Source organism: Microcaecilia unicolor, chromosome 1 (genome assembly GCF_901765095.1).
Source record: "Microcaecilia unicolor chromosome 1, aMicUni1.1, whole genome shotgun sequence".
In the NCBI taxonomy this organism is placed as follows: domain Eukaryota; kingdom Metazoa; phylum Chordata; class Amphibia; order Gymnophiona; family Siphonopidae; genus Microcaecilia; species Microcaecilia unicolor.
The window spans coordinates 389,293,500-389,307,260 of NC_044031.1; the positions used below are offsets into that span (position 1 = coordinate 389,293,500).

A 13,761-nucleotide genomic window follows, 5' to 3' on the forward strand; every position below is an offset into this window, starting at 1 on the left:
AGCATCTGATCCCCTCCCCACCCCACCTGGTAGCCTTATATTTTCCTGCCCCTTCTCTCTTCATTCCTGTCCTCTCCCCCATGGCCCAGCATTTTCCCTCTTTCTCCCCTCGCCGCCTACTGTGTACCTTTTCCTCTCTCTTATCCACCCCCATGTCCATCTCCCCCTCTCATTCCCACTGTCCACCATCTCTCTCTCCCTCTCCTTTGTGTTCTGGGTCCAACATCTCTCTCCCCTTCCCATGCAGCATCTCTCCCTCCCGTCTACCATCATGTCTAACATTTCTCCAGTGGCGTACCAAGGGGGGGGGGGGCGGTGGGGGCGGTCTGCCCCGGGTGCACGCCGCTGGAGGGGTTCCGCGCGCCGGTCAGCGTCGTTGGTTTCCATGCTCCCTCTGCCCCGGAACATTCCTGTTCCGGAGCAGAGGGAGCATGGAAACCAACGACGCTGACCGGTGCGCGGCACCCCCCCCAGCGGCGTGCACCCAGGGGGGGGTCTTTTGCCGGGGTGGGGGGTGTCCCTTCGCCGGGGAGGGGGGTCATGCTGCACGGAGGGGGGGGGGTGCTGCACCTGGGGGGGGGGGCGGGGTGCATCGGCGATCCGCCCTGGGTGTCAGCGCCCCTCGGAACTCCACTGCATTTCTCCCTTCCCTCCACCCCTATGCCCACCATTTCTCCATCCTCTCCACCCCTATGTTCAACATTTCTCACCCTCTCACCACCTGTCCCCTCTCTATGCAGCATGTCTGCCTTCCCTCCACCTCATATGCAGCCAAGACTTCTCTGTTCCTCACCCCTCCACCCCTTTGCTGCATCTCTCCCTTCTTCCCCGTGCAGCATCTCCCCCCTCCACATTGCCTCATCTTTCCATCTTCCCTCCCCCCTGTGCAGCATCTTTCCTTCCATCTTCCCTCCCCCATGCTACATCTTTTCCCCATCATCCCTTCCCCCGTGCAGCATCTTACCTCACCCCTGTGTAGAATCTTTCGTTCCCTTCCCTTCTTTTCTCCTTGTCGCTGGCAGCGCCAGCGATTTCCAGACACCGCCTACTGTTCAATGACCTCCTTGCAGCCGCTAAGCGCTAACCCGGAAGCCTCTCCTCTGCCGCATCTTCACTGGGCAGAAACTGGAAGTTGTGGCAGAGGAGAGGCTTCTCGGTTAGCGCTTAATAGCTGCAAGGAGATTGTTGAGCGGCAGGCAGCGTGTGGGAATCGCTGCGAGGTGAGCCTGCGACCATCACCAGTGGAACACTGCTGCTGGGTGGGCCTGAACCCAAATTGGGTGGGCCCAGGCCCACCCGTGGCTATGCCCCTGGGTGAAGGGCTCCCGCTCAGCTTAGAGGGACAGTGGCATTTACTGTCGTAAATGGTGGTGACTAAATGTGGCAGTTGGGCATGTAAATGAAACTATTCCATAAAGTACACACAAGGTTAGTCAGAATGCCCCCGATGCATCATTACCCTCGCAGAAAATGCTTCCTTTGCATTAGCACACAACAGAAGTTAGGTGCACTGTTTAAAGAATAGTGGCAGAAGTCTGTTATATATGCAACTACAAATTAGCTCTAATTAGTGCTTATCACCACAAATTATTTACCACGTTAGTGCCAATTAGTTAATTATTTTATGTGGGTAACTGGCCCTGTTCGATAATGCGTCCAATCATGTGCCTTTGTTTGGCCGCCATTTATAGAATTTGGGGGATAATGCACCACCCCTTCTGTTCCCACTTTTGAGTCCTGCACTCTTTCAGCACTTTTCTCCCGCTCCACCCACCCCCTTGCAGTGCTCACCCTTCTCCAGTTCAGTAATGCGATTCTGGAGGACGTTCAGGTCCTTCTCCATGCTCTGGTGCTGCTTGCTGTTGTCACTGGAGATGGACGATCGTTCCTTCTCCAGCTCCATGAGTTTTGCCAGCAGCTCACCTTCCAGCTCTTCCATCTTGGAATGCAGTGAGTCGCGGGCCGGAAAAGGAGTGGAGGTGGAGGAGTGTGAGGAGACATTGCGAATTCGCTGTTGGATTTCTTGCTGCATTTAGTATAGGTAACAGGAGAGATAAGGGGAGGGAAAGAAATATGTCAGTGCTATAAAAATAAACATGCAGTAATGCACACACAAACATACTTAATGCTGACATAGGCTCATTTCCAGATTAGATTTTCAGTTTTAAATATGAAAATTTGGATTCTTTTTTAGATTGGCAAGTTACAATTCTCTAGTTATATCCCTATCCTAGAGGGCTTACAATCTAAGTTGTACCTGAGGCAATGGAGTGGGAAGTGACCTTCCCAAGATCTGAAGCAATGGTGCTGTCTGGGTTTATAACCTGTTTCTCCAACCACTAGGCTACTCCTTTTCTGAAAATGAGCAGGGCCGCCGAGAGACAGAGCTGGGCCTGGGGCAGCCCCTCGGGCCGCCCCCACTCCCTCCCCACTTGGCCAGCTGCCACCCCCCCCCCCACCCCTTACCTTCCTGCATCTGCTGCTCCCTAGGTCTGTCACTCCTGCTCCTCTGTGGGATCTGGGCAATTGTGTTAATGTAATTACCTGGGTCCTGACACACTGGAGCAGGAGAGAGTTAGACCTCAGCTGGGCCCTCCTTGGATGTCAGGTCCAGGGAATCTTGCCCTCCCTGCCCCTCCCCCTTTCAGCAGCCCTGGTCTGAAAAAGAGATCAGCTTTTAAGAAATTCCAGGGCATGAGGACATCATGTAAAGAGCATCGATTTAAAAATATTACTTGACACTCCTAAGATTGTCTTGTGTGTGAATACCACTGTGCCAGGAACAGAAATGGTGATATCACACCTCTTTCAGCTATTTCTTCTCAGCTGCTTCCTGCAGCTCTGCCCCCCCCCCCCCCCCAGTGGATTCTTTTTGCTTCTGCTATTCTGTGCTTGCTGGGGAGGATGGAGGGGGCTGTACAGTAGCAGTGAATGTTTATATAACATGGCACATCTGTCAGGGTAAGGACTGTCCCAGGATACACTTGTGATCAGTTGAGGCATAGAGCCCGCCCTTGGAGAGCACCATCTTCAAATACCATCACCCAGGGAAATTCATTGTTTGAAAACTGTGATCTACGTGGTCCTGGAACTCAGGAGCATGCTTAGGGCAGGAAACAACATGCTTAGATTTAATTTTCAAATCTACAAGTTTTATTTCTAAAGGGAAAAAGTACATGTAGAAAAAGGCAGATGCAAATCATTGAATGATTTTCCTCAGGCAATTTTCAAAGGGAAAGGATGCTCATACTTTCATTTTGAAAACTGGTACAAATTCAGTGACTATGTTAGCTATTATTAAAATGATCCTTGTAAGCCTATATTTTAACATATCTTGTAACCCAAGGACGTTTGATAACAGGAGAAGGCAATGCATGAGCTTTATTTGGCCCATTATGTGGGCTGAAGCCAGTAGGTGGAGCTTGACACCCTATTAATTTCATTGTTTTGAGTGCAAGATGGCAATAGCTGTATTGGGGAGAATTAAAACCTCATTGGGTGGAGTGAGTGGAGACTGGCATCAGCCTTGTGACATCATGCTATCTCCTTGCTGTAACCTGAGGCAGGCTAGCACAGGGCACTTGACAGAAGAGAGGATCCAGGGACGATAGAGAACAAAAAGAGAAGGGATAGTAGCTCTTCTCTGATTGGCTGATTGGGGTTTGGTACCCAATAGGAGTGTGTACTGGTCTGCTAAAGTGGGTCTTTGTCAAAGGCAAGAAATATTGCAAGGGACTGTTTTGCTCTCGTTTGACTAGGTGGGAAGGATTACACAGTGTGAGCTCTTGTGTGTTGTACTGTCAAGCGCTGTGAATCTTGCACAAGAAATAGCTATACCACCAGCACCAAAAACAAAGGAGAACTGCTAAAAAAATCCAGAGAACCAGAGGCAACTATAGAAATTACACCAGATGTGACTATGTTTTGCCCAAATGGACTGCATCAGGGGTCATATAACATCAAAAAGGATACTGTTCACTCAAGCCATAGAAAAAAAACAGAAACCTAAGATACAACTGTCACTTCCTCAGAGCAACATTATCCTGCTGCTTTTCAGCGCTAGATGTAATCTACTTGGACTTCAGCAAAGCCTTTGACATGGTTCCTCATAGGAGGCTCTTGAAAAAAATTGACAGGCTGAAGTTAGGACCCAAAGTGGTGAACTGGATTTGAAACTGGTTGACAGATGCCACAGGGTGGTGGTCAATGGAATTCAATCGGAGGAAGGAAAGGTGAGTAGTGGACTGCCTCAAAGGATCTATGTTGGGGCCAGTTCTGTACAATAGAGCTTCCTGACTCAGAACTATTGAAAAGCACTGCACGACTAAAGCTAAATTTGTGTTCTGGATTGTTTGATAAATTCTAAACTGCTCTCTTCTCTGTGTGCCCCTTCCTTTAACCTTCCTTTCCTCTGACTTGGAGCTTTACTGGTTTCTAGTTTTATATTTCTGTCCTCTGACTTTATGGTCCCTCCCATCCACCCCTAGGCTAACTCTCTCTCTGTATAGGAAAACCAAGAGTCATCGAATGGCAGGCAGCAGTGATCGAGAGACACTGCTCTGCTGGCCATGGGTCCTTCTTTCTGCTGTGCCCCGTCTCCTGTGCAGTAACTTCTTATTTCCGCATAGGTGTGTGGGGGGTGGGGGGGGGGGGGGTGGGATGGAAGGAAAAACACTAGATCTCACCTGTGCTTCCCCTCAGTAGCCCTGTCCTAAATGGATGTGCCCAGTTGTAGAATTGCCCCCATAATTGTTATTAGAGATGTGTCTTCATTTGAAATAACCTGGGAAATGTTGTAAACTGTGCAATCTTCATGAAGACTGTACACCATTTACAATACTGCTCCTGAAATGCAAAAAACTGAAAAGCAAAATGAAAAAAATGACATGGGAAATGCAACCAAATGAAAAATAGTTGGGCTGCACACCTCTTATATTTATATAATATGTGAAAACAATACTAACCGAGAACAAAATTGAAGTCATAAAACAGCAGGGGAAGTTTTGTCAATACTAGCACAGGTATTTATAATATTTAGTGACAGAAGTATTGTAGGGGATATGAAGGTGCCTTGGAATGATATGGTTTGTGCTAATAGGAAGCAATTTAGGGAAAATGTTGACATGATAGATTTGTTGCAGTGGGTATAGATTACAACAGACAAGGCTGAACACATATTGGAACTGTCTGTGAGTCACAGTGCTTCGGGTGAGGCTCATTCATATCAGAGAAGCTTTGGTAGAAGACGTTCCCTGCTGGTCAGGTCACCCTGTGGTCTACTGTGATACAGTAGGGATGAGAGAGCCATCTTCTGCTTTGTGTGAACAGTGTGCAGTACTATCCTGTCCTATGTTGGACAGCAAGGAAGGAAGACTGTGTAAGGGCTGGTAGAGATATGGAAAAAGAAGGTGAGGAAAGGTGCAGGTACTGAAAGGGCGGAATGCCTCTTGAGTCATTGATGAGTTGAAGGCTTTAAAAAGAGGGTAAGGAAAAATGAGTCATGGCACCGACAAAAACTGTAGGAAAGTAAACATACATGTAAGGTTCAGGATACCTGTTACACAAGAAAGTAAAAAAAAAAAAAAAAGCAAGAGTAAAGTCTTTTCATCTCAAACAATTGTGCAAAATAGGAATAAAACCCAGAACCCTTTTAGAATGGTGGAGCTGTTGGAGGAAGTGACGTCATCGGGAGAGATGGCAGCCTAGCCTGAGAGCTCCGTCTCCTCGCGCTTGATTTACGCTTTAAACAGCTATAAAAAACGGCAGCGAGCGTGAGAACCTAGCGAAACCAGCTTATTAAACGCTCCCTTCAACAAAATCGGCGATGAGCAAAACTCCCGCTACGCGAAAAAAAGAGAGCGAGCGGTCTGAGCGAATCATGGCGGGAAAAAGCGCCAAACGCCACGAGTCACCAGAGCGGGCCTCGCGCTCCGACTCCGAATCGGCCCAGTCGCAGGCCGAGCAGCGACACCCGCCCTCCAAAAAAAGTATCCCAACTGAACTGCGGAGGTTTTTAGCGAACATTCAGGCGGAGATAAAGCAGTCGAAGGATGAAATCTTGGAACGCATGGATTCCTTGAGCACAGACCTCCGTGAGTTGGGGGGGCGGGTGGAAGACGCAGAACTTAAGCTAGAGGAACAGGCAGAGACACTGCTTAAGCATAATGAGAAGCTGCTTGCACTGGACAAACACCGATTGGACTTAGAATATAAGATAGATGACTTGGAAAACCGAGGGAGGCGGAACAACCTTAGGTTTCGAGGGGTGCCAGAAGGAGGAGAAACAGAGAATGTTACACAGATCGTGCAGACAATCTGTGCCTCTTTACTTGGCCCAGAAGCGGGAGAGAATACTGTGGAGCTGGACAGAGCACATAGAGCGCTTGGAGTTCGCAAAGAACAGCAGCAGCGAGATATTATTGTCCGCTTCCACAAATACGAAACCAAGGAATTGATCATGACTAAGGCGCGGAAGGCGCAGAACCTGGAGTTTGGAGGCGCAAAAGTACTGGTGTATCAAGATTTGTCGCAATATACCTTGCAGCAACGACGGCAAATGAAGCCAGCCCTAGACATACTAACAAAACATCAAGTGCAATACAGATGGGGTTTCCCGTTCTCTCTGAACTTTGCCCTGAAGGGTAGCAAATACCGTGTGAGATCCCTACAAGAAGCATGGGAGGCCCTACACGCAGCAGAGCTGGTGAACTCGGCTATCCCACCAGGTGAGCTGGCCTCATCCACCATGGCCAAGCTTCAGGGCTGGCAAAGAGCATCGGGGCCAGTGCGACGAGGCAGCAACAAGAGATGACTGGACAGACTCCAGGAGAGACAAGAGACATTTGGACTGAGTAACTGGACAAAGACATGTGCCACTATGTCAGATTACCATTGGTCCGCCAGGAACTGTTCTAACTGGCGACCAAGTTTGCTGTATGACCAGCTAATTCTTGATGTGAGGTGAGGCCTGTGGGACTGTAGGACTGATCGGATTGCATGAATGACACGACGCGGCTGGCTGAAGCTGGAAGTGTATAGATACACTTTACAGGAAATAACACTATGTTGAAGGGGGATGGGCAGGAGGGCATACAATAGCGGTTGAATGCTGGAAAGCACTTGGGCGGGGGGAGGGGATGTCTGGCTGAGGTGTCGGGAGTGTTGTGACTCACTTACTCGGATCCCATCTAGGGGTTTTATACTCCTGGCTGGTGTAACAGGGGGGAGATGTGGGGGGAGGGACTGGGATAGAGGGATAAGGGTGGGTTGTGGGAGGAGGGAAGATATAGGTAATAATTATTGCTCTACTGACCTGTGCTGCTCACAAGGGGGAGGTGCATTGCTTTTACACTTTGCAGATATTAGCTGTCTTTTACACGATAAGACATGTGTCCTGAGCTGAAGATAGTCTCCTATAATGTCAAGGGACTTAACATGCCTCAAAAAAGACAGAAGCTTTATGGAGAACTCCACCAGTTAAAACCACACATAGTTTTATTGCAAGAAACACACCTGCGTCGCAAACACGAGAAATTTCTCTCCTGCCCTGGTTACTCAGGAGTCTACTGCGCATCCGGGGCGGACTCCAGGAGGGGAGGAGTGGCGATACTGCTGCAATCTTCACTGGGGGCCCAGGTGATGCAGACTAAAAGGGACCCTGGGGGGCGTTTTTTATTTCTACAACTTAAGATAGACCAAGTAATCCTCACGGTGGCATCAATATATGCCCCAAATTCTGGACAAGGGGAATTTTTTAACAAAATACAAGCCTTATTGGGGACCTTCACTACAGGGGCGCTTATACTTGGGGGTGATTTCAATGCTGTTATGAGCCCAGGACAAGATCGCTCTGGGCCTGTCAGGACGGAGGGGCACAAAGAAGCACGATCGCTGGTCTCGTTGGCCTATTCCCTGGGGCTCTTAGATCTTTGGAGGTTGACACACCATACAGAAAGGGACTATACATATTACTCTCCAGTGCACGAAACATACTCCCGTATTGACTACATCTTCTTAGACACCACGCTAGTGGAATTAGGCCCAAATGCTGGAATTGGTAGTATGACGATATCTGATCACGCCCCAATATGGGTCACTCTCCCAAATATTCAAACTGAAGTGAAAGATAGACGCTGGTCTCTGAACACAAGCCTGTTGCAGGATGAGCAGGTGGTGGAGGGCTATAAACAGGTGTTTAAAGAATACCTTGAGCACAACCTAGCTTCTGGCCCACCGATGCATGTGGTGTGGGACGCTTTAAAAGCGGTGTCCAGAGGACATTTTTTGCAATTGGCTAGTACTCGAGCAAGAGCCCGTAGATCCCGCTTAAACACATGCATAGGGCGGATACAGGCATTGGAACAACAGCACAAAGCTGGTCCCACGCCGCAAATCTGGGATGCCCTGTGTAGGGAGAGAATGGCACTGAATCTGATGTACTCGGAACAACTCGAGTTAATAAGGGCGAGACAAGGGGTACAATCGTACGAATTAACTAATAAAGCTGGGCGCCTACTGGCAATGCGACTGCGAAGACAGAAAGTTGATAGAATGATTAAGCAGGTGAAAGACAGAGGGGGTGATTTGTTGCGTCATTCGGCTTTCATCCGTGAGCGCTTTAGAGAATATTATAAGAAGCTCTACGAGCAGGAGATCGATCCTCCTGGGGAAAAAATAGACAACTATCTGCAAGATAGTGATCTCATCCCTTTAGCTAGGCAACACCAGGAATTGTTGGAGAAGCCTGTTACACCTAAAGAGGTCCAGGAGGCGATTGGAGGTATGCCCTCAAATAAGTCTCCGGGGCTTGACGGCTTTCCCAACGAGTTTTATCGGACATTCGCCGTTGAATTGGCCCCCCTGCTTGCTGATATGTTCAACCAGGTGGGGGTGGGGGGAAATCTGCCGTGGACAATGTTGGAGGCCTGGATAGCGGTGATCCCAAAACCCGGCAAAGATACCACTGACTGTGGCTCTTATAGGCCCATATCTGTCCTAAATGCCGACGTCAAGATTCTGGCTAAGGTCCTTGCCAATAGGCTTGCACCGTTGATGCCAACCCTAGTGCACCCTGACCAAGTGGGCTTTGTTTCCTACCGAAAGGCGATGGACAACATCAGACGCACCTTAGATCTTATATATCTGGCCAAGCGAAATCAGAGACCATTATGCCTCTTAAGCCTAGATGCAGAAAAGGCCTTTGACAGGGTCCACTGGCCTTTTATGTATAGGACCTTGGAGATCTTGGGGTTTGGTACGCGGTTTAAGGGCTGGATACAAGCATTTTACTCCTCCCCTAGAGCCTGCATTAAGATCAATGGCAGTCACTCAGACTCTTTCTCCTTGCATAGGGGCACACGACAGGGCTGCCCTCTCTCCCCCCTTTTGTTTGCACTTGTTATGGAACCATTTGCCTCTAGGGTTCGGAAAGACCCGCTGATGGCAGGGCCTACTGTGGCAGGGAGAATGCATAAAATGGCACTCTTTGCGGATGATGTTTTGCTGTATATAACCCGTCCCCGTGACGCGTTCCCTAGACTTGCTCAGCTTATTGAGGAGTATTCTGTAGTATCGGGTTTTAAAGTCAATATGACAAAATCCGAGGCCCTAAATATCTCCCTACCGGAAGCTACAGTTGCAGAACTTAAAGTTGCTCATGCTTTTCGGTGGGCGGGTAGACACATTAGATATTTGGGGGTGAATCTCACTTCCAACCTGTCTGATCTATTCTCTGCCAACTATAGAGGCCTGGTTCGAGCCCTTGCAGCAGATATGGAACGATGGGGTGATTTAGAGGTCTCCTGGTTTGGCCGTATAGCAATTCTTAAGATGAACGTTTTACCTCGAATCTTATACTTATTCCAGGTGCTGCCTGTAATGATGCCCAGGCGATTTCTAGCCTCATTGCAAGATAAAATTGTGCGTTTCGTCTGGGCAGGAAAGCATCCTAGGTTGTCCCGTGCCCTGTTGTACCAAGGAAGACGCCGCGGGGGACTGGCGGTCCCGAATGTCTTCTGGTACTATCGGGCGGCCCAGGGAAAGGTAGCTTTGGAGTGGTATCAGGCATATCCAGACAGACAGTGGGTGCACTTGGAACAACATTCCGCAGGTACGACACCGCTGGGAGCGCTTATGTGGTTACCAAAGACATTTCGCAAGCTTGACGAGAGCGTTTGTCCCTCGGTGGAGGTTACCCTTCATTACTGGGACAAGTTGTTTCCGGGGGGTAAATGTACCTTGACTCGTTTGGCCCCTATAGCACACAACCCATTATTCCTGCCAGGGACGACGGAGGGTTTGGTCATGCGGTGGTACAGGGAAGGGCTACGAACATGGGACCAGCTGTTTGATGGGGACACTCTTCTTGAATTTGGAGAGCTGCAGTCACGAAACCCTGGGGTGTTGAGAGATGATTTTGCATACTACCAATTAACTCACTTCCTGCGCACCAAGGCCGTTGCCACGGTAATCCAGCGGACCAAGGGCTACTTAGAGGAGATATGTGATAAGTTAACCACTTCTAGAGGCCTGATAGGTACACTTTACAAGTACATTACTATGCAGCACCCTGTGTATGAATGTCATAGGAGAGGTTGGGAGAGGGAGCTGGGGTTGACACTGGATGTGCCGGGGAGGGAGAGAATAGAACGTGAAGCGACAAAGGTTTCCACACATGTCCCGCTAAAGGAAAATGCTGTGAAGGTGCTATACAGATGGTACCTTACCCCTGATCGCCTCCAGCGCATATACCCAAACACATCAGGTCTCTGCTGGAGGGGGTGCGGCATGAGGGGGACGATGGGGCACCTCTGGTGGAACTGCCATAAAGTGAGAGCTTTCTGGAAAGCGGTTCAAAACAGGTTGCAGAGCTGGTTACAAACGCCCATTCCGTGGGCCCCGACGGTGTTTCTTTTTGCTGCAAAAGTAGAGGGCATGCCGGCAGCGCAGCATAAGCTGCTGAGGCAGGCGGTGTGTGTTGCACGAGTAACCATTGCTCAGCACTGGAAGCACCACGGGGTCCCGTCGGTTAAGAGATGGCACAATAAACTGAAACATGTGTGTGAGATGGAAAGACTCTTGGCAGTCAGGAGACATCAACTGCACAAGTGGCATGATATATGGCAGTTTTTTGCTACTGCAGTAGGTAATTACTAGCATAGATGCACGGGAAAAATCTGTATGATGCAAAGTGAGACAGCCATGAAGGGCAGGGAAGAAAACAGGGGGAGGGAGGGATTAGGTAGGTCTTAATTTTGGAAAGGGCGACTGTTGAGAGGAGGGTTAGGGGGAGGGGAATGTTTCCTTATTAAAACATAATAATACAAAGTTGAAGTTTCTACAGTTATATTTTACTGTTGTACGGTAGCAGTTCATTGTTCTACTTGGACTTCACCTTGCTGAGACTATATTGTAAACACTCCAATGTAGAGCGATGATTATTGTACATTGTTTATTGCAAATTTTCAATAAAAGACTTCTTACAAATAAAAAAAAAAAAAGAATGGTGGAGCTGTTTACTGAGGATAGAAATTCAAGTTGGAGGGTGAACATGAGAAATGTGACAAGTTGGCATCTGAAGAGATGCTGAGAGAGGGACTGCTGAGGGGTTGAAACTTCACTGCTGTATCTTACCTGCTGGAAATTGCATTCAAACTTGGGGTTGAATAGGTAATCCCTTGAGATTCCCTGTGATAGTTGTGACCACTACATTTTATCTCTGTTTTACTGTTCTGTTCGTCTATCCTCTCTCTTTGTTAGAATGAATGTGCGCCTTTCCTGTCATTAATGGAGTTCTTTTCTTTTCTACATTTTTAGATTGTATACCGCTCTGCTCTGTCATGGCAGTTAGAACAGTATAGCAAGTTTTAATAAATCATAAACCATAATTTAATTTAATTTAATATTCAGAAGCATTTAACTAGCCAGGATTTTCACCTGGCTGGTTAAATGCCCCATAACTGGCTATCTGTGAATTTTCAGTGGGACATGGCCAGCCACTGAAAATTCACAGTTAGCAGATAGCCAGTTATACCACACAATTTAACCAGCTATCCACCGATTTTCAGCATATCGTCTGCTATGTTTGGTGGCCATATTTGGCCATGTGAATACCAGGCCTATCTTTGGCCAGTTCCAACTTAATCGGCCAGTGCTGAATATCGACTTGGCCGGTTAAGTTTGAACTAACCGAAAATAAATCGGATATTCAATGCTGGTCACTGGAAACGACCCGGCATTGAATATTTGGGCTCAGCGCTGACCATGGGAGTTAGCTGGGCTAACTCCTGCGGATTGAATATTGGGCCCGTTGTCTTTTTTTATTAAATTGCTCTACTTGTTTAGCAAAGCCAGTTTAGACAATAGTGTAGTGTAGCCTTTTAAGTCTCTGTTAAGGTTTTATATAAGTAGAGGCTGGTATTCATCCAACGGGAGGCAGCCCTCCTAAGTGCTGCGATCTACGCTGACCCTGGGTATTCAATGCCGGGCCATTTCCAGTGACCGGCATTGATTTTTCTTTTTTTTTTTGGCCAGCTCAAACAACCGGCTATGTCAATATTCAGCACTGGCCAGTTAAGCTTATAGTGGCAAAGATAGGACTGCTATTTAGGTGGTCCAATTTGGCCACTAAACTTTGCCGGTCAGTGCTGGATATTGCTGGCTATCGCGTGATATAGCAAGTTATCTTTCTAGAGTTAACCAGCAATATTCAGCAGAGATAACTGGTTATCTCATGCTCAATATTAGCAGTTAGGCACCTGAAAAGCTATTTAACTGGTCAGTGGCCATTTCTGGATGGTTAAAAAGTGCTGAATATCGAGGGGGGGGGGGGGGGGCGGATAGTGTTATAGAGTTGTAATGAGTGCTGTGCCTGATTTATTTATTTTAGAAATGGGTTTATTTGAATTCTAATTTTATATTGCTGGGAAAACTGTTGCTGTATTTTTTTTATCTTAGGATTTAGTTTAATTTTCTCATTAATGAGTGTCTTTGCTTGCTTGGTCCAGGATTTCATTTTTACCTCCATTTCAAAAGGAGAGGTGACCTAAATAATCTCTTTTGAAGTCCCCGCACTTCTGAGGGTTAAAATTTATACAAAAGAAGACAGCTGCTACTTTTAGCCTACTGGACAGCTGAGGAAAAGTTGGGTACTTAGGTAGAGCTGTTTTCTTTCTACAGGTGCAAATACTTCTGCAAATGCAGTATGGCTGTGAAACAACGTATCACCAAAGCTGTTGCCCCAATTACAGCTTCTACCTCTTTGCAGACAGAAAATGTGATCTCAGGAGAGGAGCTGGTTCCATGTGCACGATGCCTTCAGCCTGAATCACTCGTGAAAGAAGTGAAAGAACTGAGAGAGAAGGTGGCGAGGTTGAGAAGCATCTGTGAAAATGAGAAATACATTGATGAAATGCTTCATGAAGCATCAAAGATTTCCAGCATTGGGGAAAAAGAAGCTGTGCTGAAAGAGGACAACTGGATTCATATCACGAGACCCTGCAGGATCGATACCATGACTCCACCTGCCCTCGAACTGAAGAACCAATATGCAACCCTGGAAGTGGAGGCGGTGAGAGCATCCCAGAGAAAGGAGGCATAGGAGCTCAGAAGCCCTAAATATTGATGGATCAGTGGCCACTAAGAGGAGAAAGGTAGTGGTGCTTGGAGATTCTCTTCTGAGGGTACAGAGGTGTCCATCTGCAGACCAGACATGTTGTCCCGGGAGGTGTGCTGTCTGCCAGCTGCCAAAATTCAAGATATTAC

The 13,761-nt window shown here is 47.8% G+C and overlaps 1 protein-coding gene across 1 annotated transcript in view; it reads right to left on the reverse strand.

The window, feature by feature from the left end:
- The window catches only part of NPTXR (neuronal pentraxin receptor), a 124,876-nt gene that overhangs the window by 26,288 nt on the left and 84,827 nt on the right, over window positions 1–13,761 (reverse strand). The window contains exon 2 of the mRNA XM_030210872.1: window positions 1,771–2,026. Within this exon, the coding sequence (XP_030066732.1) occupies window positions 1,771–2,026 (256 nt within the window). The remainder of the gene's footprint in view (window positions 1–1,770; window positions 2,027–13,761) is intronic.